We start from the raw sequence: 21,265 nt of genomic DNA on the forward strand, positions 1-21,265 counted from the left end.
ATACTGCAGAGACTGTCTTTTTTTTTCTCGTCCTAATTATTTGTGTTGCTCTCAAAGAGCATGAACACATTCAGCAGAAATAATGTAATAAATACAATTTACAACAAGGGGAACGCTGGTCGAAATATCCATAAGCAAAATATAAACTGTTGGGTGTGTGACCTTTTATTCAGAAATTTATACTTAAGAACATATTATATATTTTTTGCAAATTGTATTTTTATGTATGCCTTCATATTCTTCTATTTTTTTATATATATGAAATTGTTCTTTTCCAGCTCGGGCGCTTGTGAAGCTACGATGCACCCTAACTACGCAGTTTCACTCTCAATGGGGAAACCCTACAGACTTGTATAGAGAAAAACTTCAGCCAATCGGCACCCGAGAAAAAAGGCTTTGCCAATTAGTAAGCCTCGTTTTGATGACGTTTGCACCACGTGCTTGGTGAAGTCGTCTCATGTAAATAACGTAGCTTAAATACACCCGCAACGTAATACTGTCTGAATTTTGAAATATATTTGTAAATCTATATCTGTATTCTAAATGTCGTTCTTATGTCGTAGACCACGGCGGTCCCCGGTCGACTTGTTTACTGCCGGCCAGCCACTTTACCTCACTTTAGTCTGATTACTCTGTGCATAGCCGGTTGGGTAGCTGTTAGCATATTAGCATTAGCTCACCGTTTAGGTAAGCAGAGGTGACCACGGCGGCGTTGGGCTTGATTTTTCAGACCTCGCCCCGAATTGGAATAATGGCTGTAGTGACATGACACGTTAACCGATAGACCCTCAACTAACGCCGAAAAAGGTAAGACGCTGTTCGTTGACGTTTTCTTTGGTGAGAATGACCCGCGGGAGGTGAGTGCTGACTGGCTGGGCTAACGCTTTCGAAGCTGAGGGCCCGGCTGTCATTTCGGCTAACTAAACTGGTCTCATTTAACGTGACGCACGATAATGTCATGAAGCCTTTATGTTATATTTACGGGGTTTATCAAACAAAAAGTCTCAAGTCATTCGTCACTACTCAAGTCGGATATGGCGTGCTCACTTTAGACTTCATGTCTGAGGGATGTCCACTGTCTAGCTGTATCTGATTATTTTTTCCAGCGTATTCAAATGAGCAGTTCCGAGCAATTAAGCAAAAATTGTACCAATATTCCCAATTATGTGTTTATATATTTAACTGCAGAGACAACCAGTCGTCTTAAAGGGGTAAGGCCACACATGTGAAGACAAATACGCCACTGCGCCGTTGCAACCCGACTATCGACGTGCCTACGTGGCGGCCATGTTGGAAGGGACAACATTCTCATCAATGGCCATGTATTGACATTGAAAATAAGTCATAATCTGCTTTTTCTTAACTAATTTTTACAAGATTTACATTTTTGGCGATGACAGAATTTGTGCCAACAATTCAGAATATTTTGGGCCCATAAATTTAATTTGTGAAACGTATTCTCGGTTCCCCTGTCGTAATTGTGCGAGTTGAGTGCAAATATATGAACTCAACTATGTGCCGGCATTCTTTGTTTTTGTTTTTCTGACCGCTCATACATATTGAATGGCCTGAGGTCGGTTCCCCTCCTAACTTAACGTCGCCATAGGCATGCAGGTCAAAGACACATCATGTTAAATAAAATTATGTTCTTACCTATTTGTAAATCAGTCACACATCAATGAAGGTGATTTTACAGATGATAACACAGACCCTTGCTATTTGTAATTTCATAACAAACTTCGCAACATGAGAATATCTCAAATCAGTTTGAATATCATTTCGAATTCATCTTACAACATTACCCTTTTTTTTTGCAAGTGATTTTGATGCTGACAAAATGCAATGGGAGTGCTCGTATGCATTCACATGTGGCTAAGACTCTGCAATTTCCACAAACAACTCAGACCAAACATACTGTCACTCCTCCACAACATACAAATATTTACTTGACCCCAATTAACGAGGCCCCAACCGATAATTGATTTTTTAGACTGATTCCGATACCTGACGGGGAAAAAACTCCCAAAACCGATTAATTAAATAAATATATAATGGGTAAACTTACTTTTTTGTTTCGTCCCTTCTGGCATACCACAAGAAAGATATGACGTACAGGCACTGCGGTTGTACAGTTCTACGATCTTTAACATTTGATCACAACAGAGAGGAATATTCAAGTACAAAAATATGCATAACAAGCATGAGCTGATTAATTTATCTTTGCATTTAGCGCACAAATATTTGCCGTATAAAAGCAGCATACTAATTAATGGAAGATACCCTTTAACATTAAATTACATTTCTCACACTCCATTTTTTTGCTTGGTGTGATGGCTTCAAAATAAAAGCTGATGCCTTTCTCAGATGTCAAAACATGTCATCTTTTATAGCGTTAAATGAACTATGTACAGAGAGATTGTTGAACTGAAATAGTTAAAGATTTCGGCATGGTGGGGGGACAAGAAGGTGTCTGTTTTGTTTGAGATGATTAACTGACACTCCAGTTGAGGCCATTACTTGGGTAAATGTGTTTTGCAGACTCCAGTTGCTGTGATGCTGCCCTTGTTGCCTCGCATGCAGCCATGAGCTCGGTCCTGTGGAGCCAGGAGAAGCCCAGCGGGGGCTTCAGGGATGACTGGCACTTCTACATGGTGGTGAAGGAGTGCACGGTGGAGAAGCCCCCCCAGAAAACCCTGTGGATCCCACGCGGCAGCCTGGGCCAGGCGTGCCAGGAGCGCAACAGCCTGGGCCGCACGCTCCCGCCGTGCAAGGGCAAAAAGAGCCTGCGCATTCTAGACCAGACCAATGTGGTGCTGAGCCTGGAGGAGCGCGACATCCTGGAGATTGACGAGAAGCTGGCTGAACTGCTCTTTCCTATCACTAACTGCGAGGAACGTCACGCCCTGCTGTGCAACAAGTCCCGGCTGGAGCGTGTACGTGACATCGACTGTGGCTCCAAGGTGCGCGTCCAGCTGCGCTCTGGCGATGAGCCGCTGCCCGGCGTGGTGCGCTTCAAGGGCTCGCTGCTGCCTGACAGAGCCCTCTCCGGAATCCTGTTTGGAGTGGAGCTCTTGGTAGGAACCATTTCATCTGTTTTCCTCTGGTTCTATTTACCCACACTGTGTCTGATAAAGCCATTGTTGATATTGCCTACAACTTTAACCATGCCATGTCTCAACGATACCAAATTTCGGTTTTATATGTGGAGTACTGAATGTTGTTCTTTAACGTTTAATTAATTTTATTCCAATAATAAAATCTCAAACATGTTCAGTTTATCATTTATTGTCCCAATATATTCATTATGATAAATGACAAAACACAAATTCAAAACAAATGAGCAAAAGAGGAGTAAGAAAATCATGGCATAACAAGAAATAAAGAAGAAATAAAGTATAAATAATGCAATGCATTAACCATTAGACAATGCAAAGAAAAGTTCTTTGCAATGAACTGTACGAGGAACTAAATGAAACTGTAGTACAGAGAACAAATATTCATTGTTTTAGTGCTTGTTTGTCTTTGTTGTCTGTGCATTTTTTTTTCAAGAACACGATGAGTTCAAACCCAACTTGGACCGAACCATCATGAAAAATAACAGTTGGAAGAGGATGGGAACTGCAGATTTTTTATTTTTTATTTTTGCCCTTGTAAAAAGAAGCTTCCTCTGCAATTCATTCATTCATCCATCTTCCAAGCCGCTTGATCCTCACTAGGGTCGCGGGGGGTGCTGGAGCCTATCCCAGCTGTCTTCGGGCAGTAGGCGGGGGACACCCTGAATCGGTTGCCAGCCAATCGCAGGGCACACAGAAACAAACAACCATTCGCACTCACACTCACACCTAGGGACAATTTAGAGTGTTCAATCAGCCTGCCACGCATGTTTTTGGAATGTGGGAGGAAACCGGAGCACCCGGAGAAAACCCACGCAGGCCCGGGGAGAACATGCAAACTCCACATAGGGAGGCCGGAGCTGGAATCGAACCCGGTACCTCTGCACTGTGAAGCCGACGTGCTAACCACTGGCCTACCGGGCCGACCTTCCTCTGCAATTAAGATAAGAAAACCTTTATTGGTCTCGCAATGGAGAATTGGCTGTTAATCAGTTCAGGGTGTACCTGCCCAAAGACGGCTGGGATAGGCTCCAGCATGCCCGCGACCCTTGTGAGGAAAATGGAAGGGTAAAAAGAAGCTTTCATTTGAGTATAAATGTTTCTGGTGGCACGGTCGCCGACTAGTTAGCACATCCGCCTCTCGGTGCAGAGATGCAGGATTCGATTCCAGCTCCGGCGTTCCTAGGGGTGAGTGAGCGCAGATGATTGTTTGTCAATGTGTGCCCTGCGATTTGCTGGCAACCAGTTCAGGGTGTACCCTGCCTACTGCCTGAAGACAGCTGAGATAGGCTCTAGCACGCCCGCGACCCTCGTGAGGCTGAGCGGATCAGAAAATGGATCGGTAGGTGTTTCTATGTTTAACTGGATCACCTGAAAATTGAGGTTGGGTGTGCATCAGACACAGAGGCCATAATTTGGGACTAATGCAGCGACTCGTACCAGATCTCAAAATGATGCAGTGCGCCACTGTGAAGTACAACCAGAATAAGAAGGAAGCTTTTGAGCGAGTATATCTCTGACAGCATCAAACAAAAATGACCTATCTTTCGAAAGACAGAATTTTTAACCCAGGCCTTGTATTGGCTCTAATTTGATGGTGTGCCTTGTACTCAAAATAAACCTACAAATAAAATGAGAAATGATGTTAGCGATAATTTTCTAAAATAGCGCCCTTTGTTATCCCACATTCGAGAAACCACAATAAATAAGTACATTGTAGCACTGCATGACCCAGAGCTGTTTTGACTGACAGCAATGAGAATATTTCCACAACACCAATGCAACTCTCTGTCAAACATAACCGCTTGCACTGTGGCACATGTCCGCAGAGGCGACAAACACGCTTGCACACAAAGGTTTCCTTATTTCAGCACAATGTTGTTTCTATTCTGCGGCGCTCAGCTGAGTGGGCCGAGGGCAGCGCTGGCGCGCTCAGGCTGCTGCTCAGTATAAATAAACACCTCAGTTCATGTTCTTGAGTTCACACTTTTCGCCCCTTGCCGAATGCTGAGTGACGAGAGTTTGACAAAAGAAATAAAGCATACATTTTCAAACATTCATAACATGTAATGTTACAAGTGCACCTCACTAGAATTCCTTTCGTCCAGCAAGGAGTAATGATTTTTTTTGCACTTTTGTAACACTTTTTTTTCCCCTTGAATAATTGTGAAAAATTAAAATCAGCCTAAAATGTCTTATTTTGATTCAACAAGAAGCTAGTCTGCTTTCATGCAGAACTACAGCAGTCTGTTTATTGTTGAGAGTTTAAATTCAGAGATTTGGACACTTTTCGTTAAACAGTGTCTCGAATCATTTAATTGAGTATCGAAACATTAAATATTCAATTAGTTCATCAATTAATGTTTGCACCTTGACCTGACTGTTTGATAACAGGCAGAAATTCAGAATGGTTTACTCACATTTTCAGATCAGAAATGAGAAGCTCACAGACCATTGATTTGACTGTTTAATTTTGCACTTGACTGATAAGCAGACACTCTAAAGAACCAACCATTGCCATCCAAGCAATTTAAAATAAATTTTACAAAATATGTTCCCGATAATTTGACTTAAAGCATTGTCGGTACAGTTAAAGGTTTTATCTTGGCTACAGTTCCCATGTTCAGTCAGATCACATTTTTACTTTTCTTCCTCCATCAGGAGGAAGGTCGAGGCCAGGGCTTCACAGAGGGTTCCTTCCAGGGCCGCCAGCTGTTCCGCTGTGAGGAGGAATGCGGCGTGTTCGTGGCCCTGGACAAGCTGGAGCTCTGGGAGGACGATGACGACGACGACATGGGCGACCTGGAGTCAGATCATGTCACCCTGGTTGAGGAGGACCAGGACTACCCACCGCTGGAGATCAACTCCAGAGTCCTAGTCCAGACCCGGGAGGGACCTGAAAGAGGCACTATCATTTTTTGTGATTTACTGCCTGGTAACGAGAGGCTGGGCTACTATGTGGGGGTTGACATGGTAAGTACCTGGGCCTTTATTTAGCTATTTGTCCTTGACTCCATTTTCAACATTTCCCCCAAACAATGACCTCTGCTTCATTTCCTTCAAATAGATGGGAGACTATTTTAACCGATATAACAAAGTAGCGAACATGTCCATTACCAAAACATGATTTCTCACGTTGCTGCCATTTTGTCCTGTACTGCCGCTTGCAGCTCAATTCTTATTCCACAAAGGCAATATGCATCAGAATACTGTGTAAATTAGTGGGGAAACTTGCAACATATTGCAAAAAAAAATGTTGGACATGACTTTCGCTTTAAGCAATGGATTTAGCCAGTGGTTCAGTTACAAGATGTAGACAGTGATCACAGTACACTTAATGGAGTGCTTTTTTTACCCCAATTAAAATGCACAGTACAACTTTTATTGGTTTGTTTTAGGGGAATGGGTGGAACAGATTAATGACATTTCCATTCATTTCAATGTGAAAAGATGTTTTCAGTTAATAGTCTTGAGTTACTACCCGCATGTTCACGGAAGAAATGGAAATTGTGTCTCAATTCAGCACTGAATATTTATTTTGGTGTGTTTGTTACCTTTATTTATTTATTTTTTTGCACTAACCATTGTGACATCTCATATCCAATTATTGGTTTATTACCCCAAATACCACAGCCTATGTGGCACCTGTAAAGATGATGTTTTGACAATTTCTGTTTAATATGACAGCAACTAAATTACACATTTTTAAGGACCACGTTGTTTATGGTGACACGGTCGACAGCACAGCATTGGACAAACTACGGCCTGCATCTCACATACGGCTTCATTCTTTCATCCAGCCCACCATTGTCCAGACCTCTATATTTGTTTCATTCATTTTGTCCACTCCGACTCTCTAATAATGACTCAAATGTATTTGTCATATTAATGTTACAGTTCCTTTATCTAAATAAATGATCTCTTATAGATTTATTGTTAATGATAACAATATTAGATTGAGCAAAAAATTAATATTCTAATTTGTATAAATTATTGTATGAGAAAATAAATTATTTAACGTCCACATTTAATTTTTTTCTTTATTTCACCTCTTCTTCAAATGACATGGCTCATCTGTCCATTAGAAAAACAATATACGGATGTCCCTTAAAGTTTGCACACCACGGGGGGGAAAAAAGTTAGTTGTTAGATTATTTTACTGTGTCATGCCTTTTTCTGTATCTCAGTTCATTTGCGTGTTTAGGGAATATATTCTTGTTGCCAAGGATCAGCATAGCCGGTAGCTATGACTACTGTTGTCAGGTTGGGAGTGCTGTTGTGGTTGTAGGTAGATTGTAACGGCGGCATTTGACTGCTGATTGTTAGCAGTGGTGGCGAGCCCACGCCGCGCATCACATCTACTGCCCACACCAAGACGAGGAGGGAGTCACGCTCTGGCGGGGTGGGGGGCGGGGGTCTCCGAGTGGTATGACCCGATAGCCTGACGAGAGGGAAAGTACGCAGCTAATTGGGAGATCGCTGCTCTTGCCCAGCCTCGCCTTGCTTTCTCGCAAGCTTGCATTTATGCCGCTGTAGAGCTGCGCTGGATTGCAAACTGCGAGGTGGAAGAATAGCTCGGTTGTACTAGCAGGAGGGATTACAGCTCTAAGGAGGATCTGTATCAGAGCGGGCTGCTTATGTGAGGATGATGAACAACTGGGTTATCACCATGCAAGCGTGTTAGATCTAGTGCTGGACTAGACCTGGAAGGGTTGTACACTTCTCATGGCTCCAACTCTTGCAGGACAATCCAATCGGCGAGTGGGACGGTATGTTTGACGGGAAGCTGCTGTGTAACTTTGCCAGTTTGGAGCACACTCAACTTGTCCCCATCTGTGACGTAATGCCAGGTGAGCTGCCGCCCCATGTGAGAATTGTCTCTCGATGCTGCCAACAGAGAGTGTTTTGTCCTGATGCCTCGCTTGTTTTCTCAGACAAAATAGTCAAGCTCTTTGTTCGCCACATTGCGTTTTGATGTCTTTATGTGCACCAGAAAGATGCCATCGCTGTTCTGCTTCTCTCGCTTTCAGTCAACAAATAAACCGGCTACAAAAACTTAGCCTTGTCACCACTTAAAGACTTATTTTTCCTAAACAGAATAAATTCTCTTCTCACTTTCTCAACAAAAGAACTTTGAGCTAGTTTGCATAGAAAAACCACCACCATTGTACTGTAAGTAGAACTTAAACACTAGTCAAACAGCCTCCTTTAAATGGAAAGGGATGATTTCTTGTTGCCTCTTAGGAGTTCCTGCCTACCCATCAAGTTTGAGATTAAATAACCAAGTAAATCTTTTAAGTCTGAATTTTGCCAAATTGTCATGTAACAGTGTTGTTAATTTAGACAATACCGCCCCCACAATGTGTTTCCCTGCCTATGTCTTGACAGCAGTGCAGCAGTGTTAGCGCAGATGACAGCAAGCTCACAGTAATGCCAGCATTTTCAAATAAATAGCATATACTTGAATATCCAGTAGAGTTGTTTATGTAGTTGTGGGGTGAAAAAAAACAAAACAAAAGAACTGCACCCATCCTGTTACTGTAATTCTTTATCCTTTGGGTGTTTTTAAAATGTCTCTTTTAACACACCACAAACCTTCACTTTAATATGGTTCGTAGGTGAGGAAACCATTTCCTCAAAAACAACAGCTTGTAGGCAGAATTCACCTGGAGAGCTTGTGCACGTTAGCTCAATGTCCTATGTCCTAATGTCCAATGTTGAATATTTGTTTTGGTCCACGCAGAATATTCCATGCAGGACCAAAGGCTGCAAAAGCACACCTTTGCTTCCAGAGGCAACAGCAACGACAAGTCGTCCTCTGGCCAAAGCAAACCGAAGAGCAAAGGTACTCCAAAACGGATATTTTCTATGATTTTTATTGTTTTCATTTTAGCTGCTCTCTGGTTGTCAACAACAATGTTGCAAAGATGCATTTTATTTCAGAAGGGTAATACATACAGGTAGGTTATAATCATTTTCAGCAATATTCTTTTTTTTTCCCAGTAGAAACCAACTTTTTGAAACAGCTTTGTCAGAACAATGTATGCTTCACTCCTATATCGAAATGCGACGGAACCTCTGAGAATAGAAAATTCTGGGGAAAAAAATCCCATTGGAAATGAAAATAGAAATAATCTGTTCCATGGTCAAATCGTCACCATCAACCTGTCAGAACATTTAAAAGTTGGGCTTGGTGATTTGATCTATTCAATTGAGTTTATTTGTCAGGACTAGAGATGATAATAATAATAATACCGGTAATAATAAATTTTATTTAAAAGTGCCTTTCATGCCACCCAAGGACACTGTTCAGACAATAAGGAAATACAATGTAAAAATAGATATGAGAAATTATATAAAAACAGGAAATACATACATAGGAAATGGAAGAATTATGTATTGTAGGCAGTCCTGAATAGGTGTGTTTTTAGACGAGACTCGAAAGTGGAGAGAGGTGTACAGTTTTGGAGGTCCGGAGGTAGATTGTTCCAGAGCTTCCAGATACATGGAAATGAAAATTCTTGCTGAAACTGGAGACCGAAAATGAGGAACTGAAGGCTGAAACACGCATATCTTCATTTGGATCATACTCTGCTCTTTGTGCAATTTGACTAAATGCGAGCTCTATGGTTCTTTGAGTGATGCACACTCTTTCACATGCGGTACTAACAAGCACATTTGGAAAAGTTTTGCCGCACATCGTCTCGTCCTCTCTGGAACATTTTCGACTTGCCCAACTTAAGATAAGATATCCTTTATTTGTCCCACACTGGGGAAATTTACAGTGTTGTACAATCGTTTTTCTTTGAAATGAAGTTAAATTTCGATTAATTGCCCCATCATACTTCAGAGGTTCAACTGTTTGAGAAATCCCTGCTGCATCTACAATAATTTGCTCTCAACATTCTTTTTCTTTTGCATCTTCTTTGATGATGAATGATCATGAGGTCATTTCACTGATCCACTGTTGCAAACACAATGTCACGGTGCAGACATGCCCACACGTGTACACTAGTGCAACACACACACACGGACGTGCACACACTCGTGGACACACACTTTTCTATTTATTCTGCATCTGTGTTGTGGTGTACTTGTGTTATTTCCAGGATTAGCTCATCAGTGTGGCAGTAGGAGCAAGTCAGAGTTTTACTATACTTTAAATGGCAGCTCTGTTGACCCCCCAGTGCAATCCAAATCCAAAAGCACATGGTACATTGACGAAGGTAACACGCGGCCACTCGTTGAACGTTCCCTGTCTTGCTGGCAAGCTCCTGTTTCCAAACAAGCATCTCTTTGGCTTTTTCCAGAAAGGTGTTTGTAATTTTCTGTAACGTATGAGCTTGAAAAGTATTTGTATATCTACAAAGACTGTAAGGGGTAGTAGTATTTTACTCAATTGCAAATAAGGACAGGCATCTATTTTTTTGTGAAGATTTATTTTTTTGGGGAATGTTATTGGTATTATTGTTCAACATTAAAATAGACTGTTATAGGGAAATCCTTCGAGTATACAGTACACCCCCTCTAAAAATCATGGTTGTGTGTACATACCTTGGTTGTAAGGCAGCAGATTGGTTCACATTGGGTCCAGTAAGGGAGAAAAATGCGAAACAAAACTGCTTTTCTTTTGTGTGAAATAAAAAAATAAACCAACTGCTAGCAGGGAGAATAAAATATTCTCATAAATGAATTCCGTGTTATAATTACACGTGCGACAATATTGCTACATTTATAAAATTTCATTTTTTTCCCTTTTTTATGGAAAGTGCCACACGAATTGTAAATGAAGACTAGTATAAGAGTAACTGTTTGATAAGATAAGATAAGATATCCTTTATTCGTCCCACACTGGGGAAATTTACAGCCTCCTAAATTTGGGCACTCTAAATTGTCATGCTATAAAAACACAGCTCTATTATAATTTCGACTAACTGAATTTGAATTTCTGCCAAGAGCGTATTGCTATAATACTCGTGTGTAATCAACAAAATCTGACAGATTACTAGACCTTTTTTTTCCTAATGTGATTTGGGATGTGTTCAGTGAGCTGTTTATTTTTATTTCTGTGCCCTTGTTTATCGAAATAAGAGATGATGCCACCATTTGAGAAAATACCGGAGAAACTGAGAACTTGATCGATATTCCCAATTGACACAAACGTCATCGCAATGTGGGGCTTTCTTGGAACCTGTTCAATATTTACTGATTGTGAACTGCGCTCGCTTTATTTGGCGACATGAAATCATACTATTCCATTCACGTAGGCTGCAACATGCTCAGTCAGTCGCAGTAGCTTGCCACCAAGACCTTCCCAGCCGTCCCGTCCCCTTAATCACCATTGTTCGCGTCACATTCCACTTGCATGGTGAGATCGGTGTTGATGAAAAGGCTTTTATTAATGCTCAGTGCTGCAGATTAATCCATAACTGCTGAAATATTTATAAGATAAACTATTTAGTGGCCAAAGCATTTGTAAAAGTCTGATGTCAGAGCTGCACATTGTCTTGTTCCTGTATTTGCATTGGTGTTGGAATCCCCCCCCCCCCCCCCCCCATAGATTACCCATACTTTCCAGGGAAGTTCAGTCTCATGATGTCATGTGTCGATTTGATGATGTGTTTTTCATTTCATAAATGCCTCTCCTCAGTGTGGCAACAAGTGTTCTTTTGCATCTATTCTCACCGACATTATTATGTAGACCTCTAATCTGAATGTCAGCAGTGACTCACAAACAGGTGGTGACCTCCTTAAGCTGTTGACTTGAATTATGAATCACAGTTTAGATGACTTATCTCGCACGTTTTCATTAGCATATTTGAACTGCCGATGCAGAGGAGTGCTGCTTTTTTAATTCAATCTTCATTAGGGCGGTGTACATTTTGAGTTGGAATGTATTTACTGAGCAGTTGAATCCTCATCTTTCTACATACAGTGGAGGAGGCTTTTGCTTATTGCTGCAAATGACGCAAGTGCCAAAAGAAGGGTCAAATTACCCAACTAGCACGTTCTTTAAATTTGGGAGGAAGCCAGAATACCTGGTGAAATCCCACGTTACCTTGGCGAGAACTAGCAGCACTCAGACAGGAAGGCAGTGAGCCGAAGAGTCGAACACATACCTGCCCAACATGGTCATCATAATGCAAACCAGCTGCCAGGGTGTATGACATTCTCCAGTCACCTCCAGATAGTGTAAAAGAGCGTCACAACACCAACTCATCTCAGACATAGAATTTATCATCTTTGTTTTCCGTTTACTGTAACATGTAGTTGTCAATCGTAAAATGAGGTTCCAATGTTGCTTCGTTGCCTCCTTCTACATTGAATGTCTTTTGTCTGTCCTTCAGTTGGGGAGGACCCTGCAAAGTCTCTCACCGAAACCCCCCCTGACTTCAACCAGTCGCCCCCGCCCATTAGGGCGCCGCCGACCGCTTCATTGGCGAGTGACAACAAGTTCCACTCGCTGCCCTTCAGTCTGAACCGCAAGAGCGGGACCATTGACAACATGAGCCAGGGCCCGCTTTCCCTGTCCGTCCAGTCGGTAATGGGGGAGCAGGCTGATGCCCCCTCGCCCACCGCCCCATCTTCGCCGCGCCCAGCAACACCTACTCGGGGGCAGCCAGGTCTTGAGGTGGGCTCCCTGGTTGAGGTGAAAGAGAATCCCCCTCTATGCGGTGTCATCCGTTGGGTGGGTCTCCCTCCAGGCTTGTTGGAGCCGCTGGCTGGGCTGGAGCTGGTGAGAACACATGGCAACACCATTGGGATAGACCATCGGTGGGCATAGTACAGCATGAGTGAGAATATCAATCAACAACAGTTATGGGAAAAAAAAAACTGCATACCGTATTATTGACACAACACACACACTGTCATACAAAATTAAGTGGATAATTTATGTACATGTTTTGACTAGATTTTTTTTTAAACTTCATCTATGTGTTTTGAAAATCATGTATTGCATGAGCACACACAATTTATCCCAAGTACTCATTGCGTGGCTGTACTTTTTTCCAAAACATATTTCAGGAAGAGGAGTGCCCAGGTTGCACCGACGGCACCTTCAAAGGTACACGCTACTTCAGCTGTCCGCCTAAAAAGGCCCTCTTCGTGAAGCTCAAGTGCTGTCGACCCGACTCCCGCTTCCCATCGCTGCATCACTCTTCCAACCCCATTGAGCGCTGTAACTCTATTGGTGAGTCATTCCATTTAGCCATCCAGCCATCCATTTTCTGATCCGCTTTATCCTCACAAGGGATCGCGGGGGTGCTGTAGTTTTATCCTAGCTGTCCTCAGGCAGCAAGCAGGGGAACCCCAAAATTGGTTGCCATCCAATCATAGGGCACAAAAAGGCGAACAAACATGCGCTCTCACTCACACCGAGGGACAATTTAGAGTGTTCAATCAGCCTCCCATGCATGTTTTTGGAATGTGGGAGTAAACCGGAGTACCCGGAGAAAACCCACACAGGCACGGGGAGAACATGCAAACTCCACACAGGAAGGTCGGCGCTGGGATCCAACCCACGACCTCTGCACTGTGAGGTCGACACTAACCACTGGACCACCGGGCCGCCTCATCCATTTATCTTCAGTGCTAATCGGAGCCTTTTCCATCTGATTTAGGCACAATAGGGTAATTTCTCGGAGGTCGTATCCGAAGCCCCTTTCACACTGCCTGTATAAGCCTTTTTCCCCAGTCGTCTTGTGTGAAAGAGACTAGAGAGAGACAGGCAACCCATTCATTCATGCTCACATTGACAGCCATGGACGATTTAAGCCACTTTTTCTCCACACAGTGAGTACATTTTGCTTTGGATCAGGTAAATCCTGATTAAGCAGCACAATGGCGATTCTGTTGCCAGCGATGTAAATTACATGACATCACTTCATACCACCTAAACGACGGCATGTGACATGGACCATTCTTTTTTGTGTCCTTCCTGTTCAATTAGTTCTATTGTAACTCTGGAAAAGATAGAAACTTCCCTGTCCAGTAAACGGACAATCGGGGTGTCTACAGTAATCATGCTTAGCACAGCACTAAAATGAGATTTGGTTTGGGTTGGATTGGATATTATGAAGAGCAATACTGGACTGAATCACCCCTTTAGGTGAACACGAGGGTTAAGGTCTTCCATGAACCTAATATACATAAAAAGGACGGTCTTCGTTCACTCTGGTCTCCACGTGACACATCTCATGGTTAGGAACGGCGCACAGTTACCGGAAAAAGGTTTTGCAGCAGCGTAAAAATACATTGTTACGTATTTAAAGAAAGCATGCTCTGTTTCCGCCCTATTTCTTGGTTGTGATTGTCTTAAAAAGTATTTTTCAGACAGATATACTTTGTAATTGCACACATTTTCTGGCATAGATATGAGAGTAAAAAAAGATATGAGAGCACCAAGTAAGCCATCTTGTAACTGTGTCCCTTCACACAGCATTCGGGGGCTACTTAAGCGAAATTGTACACGAGAACACGCCGCCCCGCAGTGAGACGGATGGCCTCGATGTCATGGTAGGCAAGAAGAAAGGCATCCAGGGTCACTACAACTCGTGCTACTTGGATTCGACCCTTTTCTGGTCAGCACCCCTTTTTTTGTATTTCACACCAACCCTTCATTTATTTTTTGGATTTCTGTAATACAAACACGAATAAAGGATATCTTATCTTATCTTATATTTATTGGCGATGGAGCACATGCTTGTTCAACGGCAGTGCCCTGAGGCAGAGTTTGATTAGTAAATTGTTTTGACTTTGGCTGTTATACCGCCAAAGGGTTTTCACACCAAACCACACAGAACCTTATGCTGTAAGATTTAATTGCTACTGTACAGAAATAACAAAATCTTATGTTAGATTCTGAGGGGATTGCATGTCTAATGTGACATTGTGTGCATCACATCAGGCTTCACTGAGTATTAGTTGATTTATTGATAATTTTGTCCCATCAAAAGAGCAATACTGAACTTGGCTCCGTTGTGCAGTCTCTTTTCCTTCAGCTCTGTACTGGACACAGTTCTCCTGAGGCCGCGCTCAAAGACCGATGTGGAGTATTACAGAGAAACCCAAGAACTGTTACGCACTGAGATAGTCAACCCGCTGCGCATGTGAGTGATGAGCAAAGGTTTTTTTTTGCCTATTGTTATCCAGACAATCCAATGATTCCGGTTCTCACTCAGACATGGGTATGTGTGCGCCACCAAAGTGATGAAACTCAGGAGGATCCTGGAGAAAGTAGAAGCTGCGTCTGGGTTCACCTCTGAAGAAAAAGGTCAGGTCTTAACATCTGTGCATACGTTTACTCTTTGGATTCTCCTCTTCCTTATTGAGTTGCATCTTGTACTGCAGATCCAGAGGAGTTCCTCAATATACTGTTCCATCACATACTGCGGGTGGACCCTTTGCTCAAACTAAGGTAAGTGTTGCTGAGCTTGGGCTCCACCTAGTGGCATGAACGTTGTTTATATCTCAGTAGACACTGATGAAATGCAAGCTCATAGTAGAAGAAGGTGGCAGCTGAGAGACATAGTCGCTTAATCTTATCATATTAATTGTACAGGTCAGCGGGACAGAAGGTGCAGGACTGTTACTTTTACCAGATCTTTATGGACAAAAAAGACAAGGTTGACGTTCCCACCATTCAGCAGCTCCTGGAGTGGTCTTTCATCAACAGTGACCTCAAGTTTGCAGAGGTGAGTCTTCCAAAATTTTGGGCTAAGGGGGATCAATGTTACGTAACCTTGATCGACTTGTGTAACTATGGTTGCGCGCGGGAACAGATTCTGATCATTACATGACTTACCGCCAACAGCCGTAAGTAACCTCAGTGCACATAGTGTGATGCATGCGCACAAATGTCCTTTTGTTACCACCATGATTGCTATTAGTAAATTGTTGTTCCAACTTAAATGTGACCACAATTACGATCAAGCTTTATATATTGTATAATAATATTGACTGTGTATCGTAAATTATTATTGCCTAGCTTTCTTTCAACGTAGCTAAGTTCCCGTTCTCATCTCATTTAACTGTCATGCTAGAAAAATATGTATTTTCTCTCCTGTATTGGAGAATATAAAGTTGATTTCAGTTAAACAAACGAAAGGGAAAAAAAGGTATTGATGTGGTCAGACACACCCAAAATCTTATCCTCAGCTAACCCCACAAAAATTGAGTTTAAGACCGCTGATCTGAATTGCATTCAAGTGTAATCGCGAGCGTGAACGATTGTTTGGGTGTACTCCACCTACTGCCCCAAAGACAGCTGGGATAATCTCCAGCACACCCGTGACCCCAGTGAGGATAAGCGGTTCGGATAATGGATGGAAGGATGGCTGTTAATTAGTATGTGTACAAATATCAAAACACTACATCTTAGCATGAATACTGGCAAAGGCGTGAGAAGTCTCGCTCTACTTGAGATGTCAACATGGGATATCGTGGTTGTCTTTGACCATTTATTTCTGGTGCCTTTGTCCCTTGTGCAACGATCAGTCAAGATGGCAATGGGGGCGGAGGAGCAAGTGGAAGCATTTTCCCACAGATAGAGTCGTCTGTGTCCGAGTCGCGTTTTCCCATCAGTGGATCTCACTTCTATGTGGTCTTAAATGCCGCAGCCCTACACGACGCATCCTCGATGTAAAGCAGCCTCCCTCGCTGATCAGATATCTGCTTCAAACAAGAAACGCAGCATGCGAGACAGATTGGTCATGCGTGTTGTAATCGTAAACACCCCTCCGTTCTGGCTGGTGTTGCTTTTGTGCAGGATGATAATAAGCTCTTGCTCTCCTCTGTTTTTGTTGGCCCTTAGGCTCCCTCCTGCCTTATCATCCAGATGCCCCGCTTTGGCAAGGACTTCAAAATGTTTAACAAGATTTTCCCTTCACTGGAATTAGACATCACAGATCTTCTGGAAGACAGTGAGTTAGAGCCAAGTGATTTTGTGTGCGTGTGCGTCTTCTCGATCAATTCCTGTCCTGCCGTCTTTCTGTGTACTTTGTAATGAAACTCCAAAGTTGTCACCACAACCCCAATGACAATTTATTTATTTATTTTTTTATTAACCATCCAGCTCCCAGAGAATGCCGCATCTGCGGCGGCCTGGCCCTCTTTGAGTGCAGAGACTGCTACGATGATGGCGACATCACGGCGGGCAAGATTAAGCAGTTCTGCGAAAAGTGCAATACGCAGGTAAATAACATGCGTCGTAATACTCACATGGCTACTTGCTCTTCTTTGGCTCGATTTACTGTGCATGATTACACTGATGCAGTTCCCATTTTTATTTGCTCAAGTGACACAAGTGAAATATGTGTCAACGCTTGGAATCTGATATCTTCAGATTGGAATCAAATGTGGATAAAAATCTGATCTCGGACCGTTGTAAGTGCACTGTAAACATGTAGATCGGGTATACCTCATATATGATGGCCTGATTTTATCAGGATATTCCTGTCAGTGACGTTGTACATGCCCAAGAAACAGAAACATAACAAAAAACCCAAATGCTGTTAATCTAAATAACATTCAACTTAGACAATCAAGTATAGTCTCCATATAATACATTATAGGTGTGTTCATCATTAAATAAGCAACAATGAGTTGGTGGCTCATGGAGTAATGTGGACATTACTCTTAGTTAAATCAGTTGGGGGAAGAGTCGGCTCAGGCCAATGAAACTCTGTGACCTTTAATACTAATATTATTTATATCTTCTTAGTCACCTCTGTTATAGTTGCTGCAAAGTGTTGCTTGTGGAATTACAGTTGTACAATTTGCTTTGCTGCGTATGTACACCGTAGTGGACTTGAATTAAATCGGTCCAACCATGCCTGTTAAAATGGATCGGCCATGTGATGGCGCCAAATACAAAGAAAAAAGGATGGTGCAGATGTCGCGGCTGCATTTGATTTGATATTACACTTGACTAACAAAAGTAGCGAAATGATTTTATTTCTTGTGGTCTTAATCTGTATTTATATGCAAATCCTTCAAAGTCTCATATTTGACTTTGAGTTTATAAAATGAAGATCCTAAATGATCTTTTAAGAATTATCCTTCCATCCATCCAACCATTTTGTATGCCGCCTCCTCATTAGGTTTCGCAGGTGTACTGGAGCCTATACACTATATTATTAAATGTATGATATATGAAGAAAACACAAATAAACATGTAAACAAAAATATATTAAATCAATCTTAAAATTGGAAAATATTGCGATTTACATTGAGCCAATATAACCCACTCTTCCATTTCTTTTTTTTTATATATATATACCGTATATATTTTTTTTTGTGAATGGTAGGTCTTGATTTTGATCCAACAAGTCTTACATTTGGCTTTCTTAATCCTGCAGCGACACAGTTTGTGTAAATGAGTTTCTGTTGGCTTCTGTGGTGCTCGCACACTCGTACTCCATTCAGGTTCACCTTCACCCGAGGAGAAAAAGTCACCGGCACGGCAAGCTGTGTGTCCCCAAGGAGCTGCAAGAAGGCGGTGGACGCCAGGCCACGTTCCCACGCCAGACGATGGAGCTGTTTGCCGTGCTGTGCATCGAGACCAGTCACTACGTGGCCTTCGTCAAGTACGGCAGCGCCGCCTCCACCTGGCTCTTTTTCGACAGCATGGCCGACCGAGACGGTAAGCTGAGGTTCTGACGCTTATCATCCTTTTATTATACGTTGGAGTGGAATTTTACTGTTGTATATGGTCGCTGCTCCATGTACAGCACTTTGTATGTGCGATGGGTGTCTGAAAGTGCTCTATAAATACAGTTGAGTTGAGTATTTATTTTTACTGTTGCTAGAATAGTCAATAGTGTGACAGCAATTGATATAATAGCAATGTGACCATAAAACCTGAGAAACTAATTACTAAAACAAATAAACTGTAAATAACTTATGATTATTAATCTAACTTACTGTTGCCTAATAGCACATTTTACTGTTGTCATTTTAAACGTATTGGGGGGGAAAAAATTGGGTTATTCAACATTTTGTTCAAAAATTCCAAGGTAACTGTAGTATTAGGCCAGTGTTTTATGTAGTAAACTAATTAGTTTCCAATTAAAATCACTTAAGATAAAACAAAAGAAAAAAAATACAATCAGAATAAAATAATATAATTATGAAATGTACATAATCAACCATTTTTTTATTAGAACTTAAAAAAATCTTAGTTGTCATATCACTGTAGGAGGAGAATGAAAAAAGACAGTCCAATTTTTTAAAAATCTATATATATTTTTTTATTTATTTGCACGCAATTAAAAGTGGCTTTTCGCTCTATGCCTCCACCGGTGCAGTGTCTGCATTTTGTTGCTCACCCAACTTTTGAGTCACACCTCACAACAGTGCCATGGAAATTAGATAAAGATTTACAAACACATTCAACAATGTTCTTCATTCTGATCCCGCTTGTGCTCCGGCAGGAGGACAGAACGGCTTCAACATTCCGCAGGTGTCGCCGTGCCCCGAGGTGGAGGCCTACCTGAAGATGACGCCCGAGGAGCTGCACGCGCTCGACCCCAAGAGCATTCAAGGCCAGGCCCGACGGCTGCTGTGCGACGCCTACATGTGCATGTACCAGAGCCCTACCATGAGCTTGTACAAGTAGCCCTCACCTCGCCACATGAAACACCCTCCATCCTCTCCGTCGTCATCCTCCTCCAGCCCTGCGGCCACTACGCCACGCCCCTCCCTCCCTCAGGGCTGCAGACTTCCCAGAAAGACCCACAATGAAAAAATAAACTAAACAGAAGAAAGGCTTGCCGAGTTTGGAGTTAACCCTCGCCACTCTTGTCAAGATGTGTGTGTGTGTGGGTGGGTGGGGTGGAGTGCTTTATTTGCACTGTGCTTTCGTTCAAGTGTTCTGTTCTTCATGTCATCCTACATAGATTCTCCTTATCGCTCAGCCGAGCCTTTGCAAGGCTCAAGAAGGATTTAAAAGATGGAGCGAACTGTGGAGGGTTCGAGGGCACAGGGGTTGGGTGGGTGGGTTGGGAAGCAAGAGAAGTCCCGCTCGTCTTAACCACCGGGCAAGGCGGGAGTGCTTCACAACACCTCATTAGAGAAGTGGCACTATGCGTCTCGCGCTCTCGTGACCCTGTTCTGTAAGAACCCCAGTCATGGTTTGGGTGTTGAAGAAACCAATGTAGCTATTCTAACCGTTTGACTGCACATACACCCCCAACCCAGTCCCGCTCTCCTCCCTGCGAAAAACTGCACTTTGGCTCTGAGTCCTCTTAAGGTGGAAGTTATGGGGGAGAGCTAATTTATTGGTCAGGAGATGCATTTTTGTGTGTGTGTGTGTGTGTGTGTGTGTGTGTGTGTGTGTGTGTGTGTGTGTGTGTGTGTGTGTGTATATACGCGTGTGCGCGTGCGTGTGTGTGTGTGTGTTACAGAATGCAAGTCTGCACCCCCAGCGGGGCTTGGGCTTCTAACATGAACAGTATTTGTCCTGTGCGTCTTTATGTTTACGAGGCCTTTTTGAGAGTCCAAGCCCTGACTCACCGCCTTTCTCCAAAATGTGACACACAGCAGATTATTTCAACAAGAGATGTGATCAAATGTTGATATTATTTATTTTAATCTAATCATGTTTGTCCCTTTTAAGGAAATAAAGCAGGGTTGATGATGATGATGATGCTGTCAGGTTTTCAACTACTGGCACAAGGCAGGTAACTTGGAAGCGATTGAAGAGAAAACGGTGTAATTCAATTAATGTTTTTAAAAAGCCACCAAAAAACCCAAAATGAAGTGCTTTTGAAATGGATGTAGATAAATGTGTCTGACTGAACTGTTTTGAGACGAGGCTCCTTTTCTGGTGGTTTGCACTGTTCCAGGGACCCTTTTACCGCACTGCTTAGTCCCGCCACTGATTCCTTTCAGGCGACATCGATAGAACCAGATGAGTTTTTTTTTCTCAATTTAAAAAAAATTTAAATAAGTGATTTCTCTGTCCAGTCTGTTTAGTGTGCCCAAATGTAACAGGTGGAATTTGATGTCAGTCACGTTGCTGTACATGTTTCGTTAAATAAATGCCGTTTTGGAAGGACGCAACATGGCCGTGGCCTGTTGTCGTGCGAGACTTTGTTTAGCATCGGCTCAGCGAGAAATGTGCAGTTAGGTGAGTTTTTCTCTCTCTTCTG

The 21,265-nt window shown here is 42.5% G+C and overlaps 1 protein-coding gene and 1 long non-coding RNA gene across 4 annotated transcripts in view; one reads left to right on the top strand and one right to left on the bottom strand.

Annotated features, from left to right (window-relative positions):
* Positions 1-10,975, bottom strand: part of LOC127600079 (uncharacterized) — a 183,639-nt gene extending 172,664 nt beyond the window's left edge. Inside the window, exon 1 of the long non-coding RNA XR_007962258.1 lies at positions 10,923-10,975. This is a non-coding gene — a long non-coding RNA (uncharacterized LOC127600079). The remainder of the gene's footprint in view (positions 1-10,922) is intronic.
* Positions 427-21,176, top strand: cylda (cylindromatosis (turban tumor syndrome), a). Of its 3 annotated transcripts, XR_007962227.1 has the most exons (18): positions 427-807; positions 2,539-3,074; positions 5,775-6,086; positions 7,858-7,963; positions 8,857-8,958; positions 10,223-10,339; positions 12,461-12,849; positions 13,140-13,305; positions 14,554-14,695; positions 15,101-15,223; positions 15,296-15,387; positions 15,465-15,531; positions 15,676-15,808; positions 16,927-17,035; positions 17,188-17,306; positions 18,540-18,756; positions 19,547-21,028; positions 21,065-21,176. XR_007962227.1 is itself a non-coding variant. In XM_052064291.1 (17 exons), the coding sequence occupies exons 2-17, from the start codon at positions 2,583-2,585 to the stop codon at positions 19,729-19,731; spliced, it is 2,871 nt and encodes a 956-aa protein (XP_051920251.1). In that variant the 5' UTR covers positions 427-807; positions 2,539-2,582; the 3' UTR covers positions 19,732-21,176. The 3 variants fall into 3 exon arrangements, 2 of the variants coding, with proteins under 2 accessions (XP_051920251.1, XP_051920252.1); XM_052064291.1 differs by having other exon boundaries at positions 19,547-21,176; XM_052064292.1 differs by lacking the exon at positions 10,223-10,339 and having other exon boundaries at positions 19,547-21,176.
* Positions 21,177-21,265: the final 89 nt, after the last annotated feature.

This window comes from Hippocampus zosterae, chromosome 4 (assembly GCF_025434085.1).
Source record: "Hippocampus zosterae strain Florida chromosome 4, ASM2543408v3, whole genome shotgun sequence".
Classification (NCBI taxonomy): domain Eukaryota; kingdom Metazoa; phylum Chordata; class Actinopteri; order Syngnathiformes; family Syngnathidae; genus Hippocampus; species Hippocampus zosterae.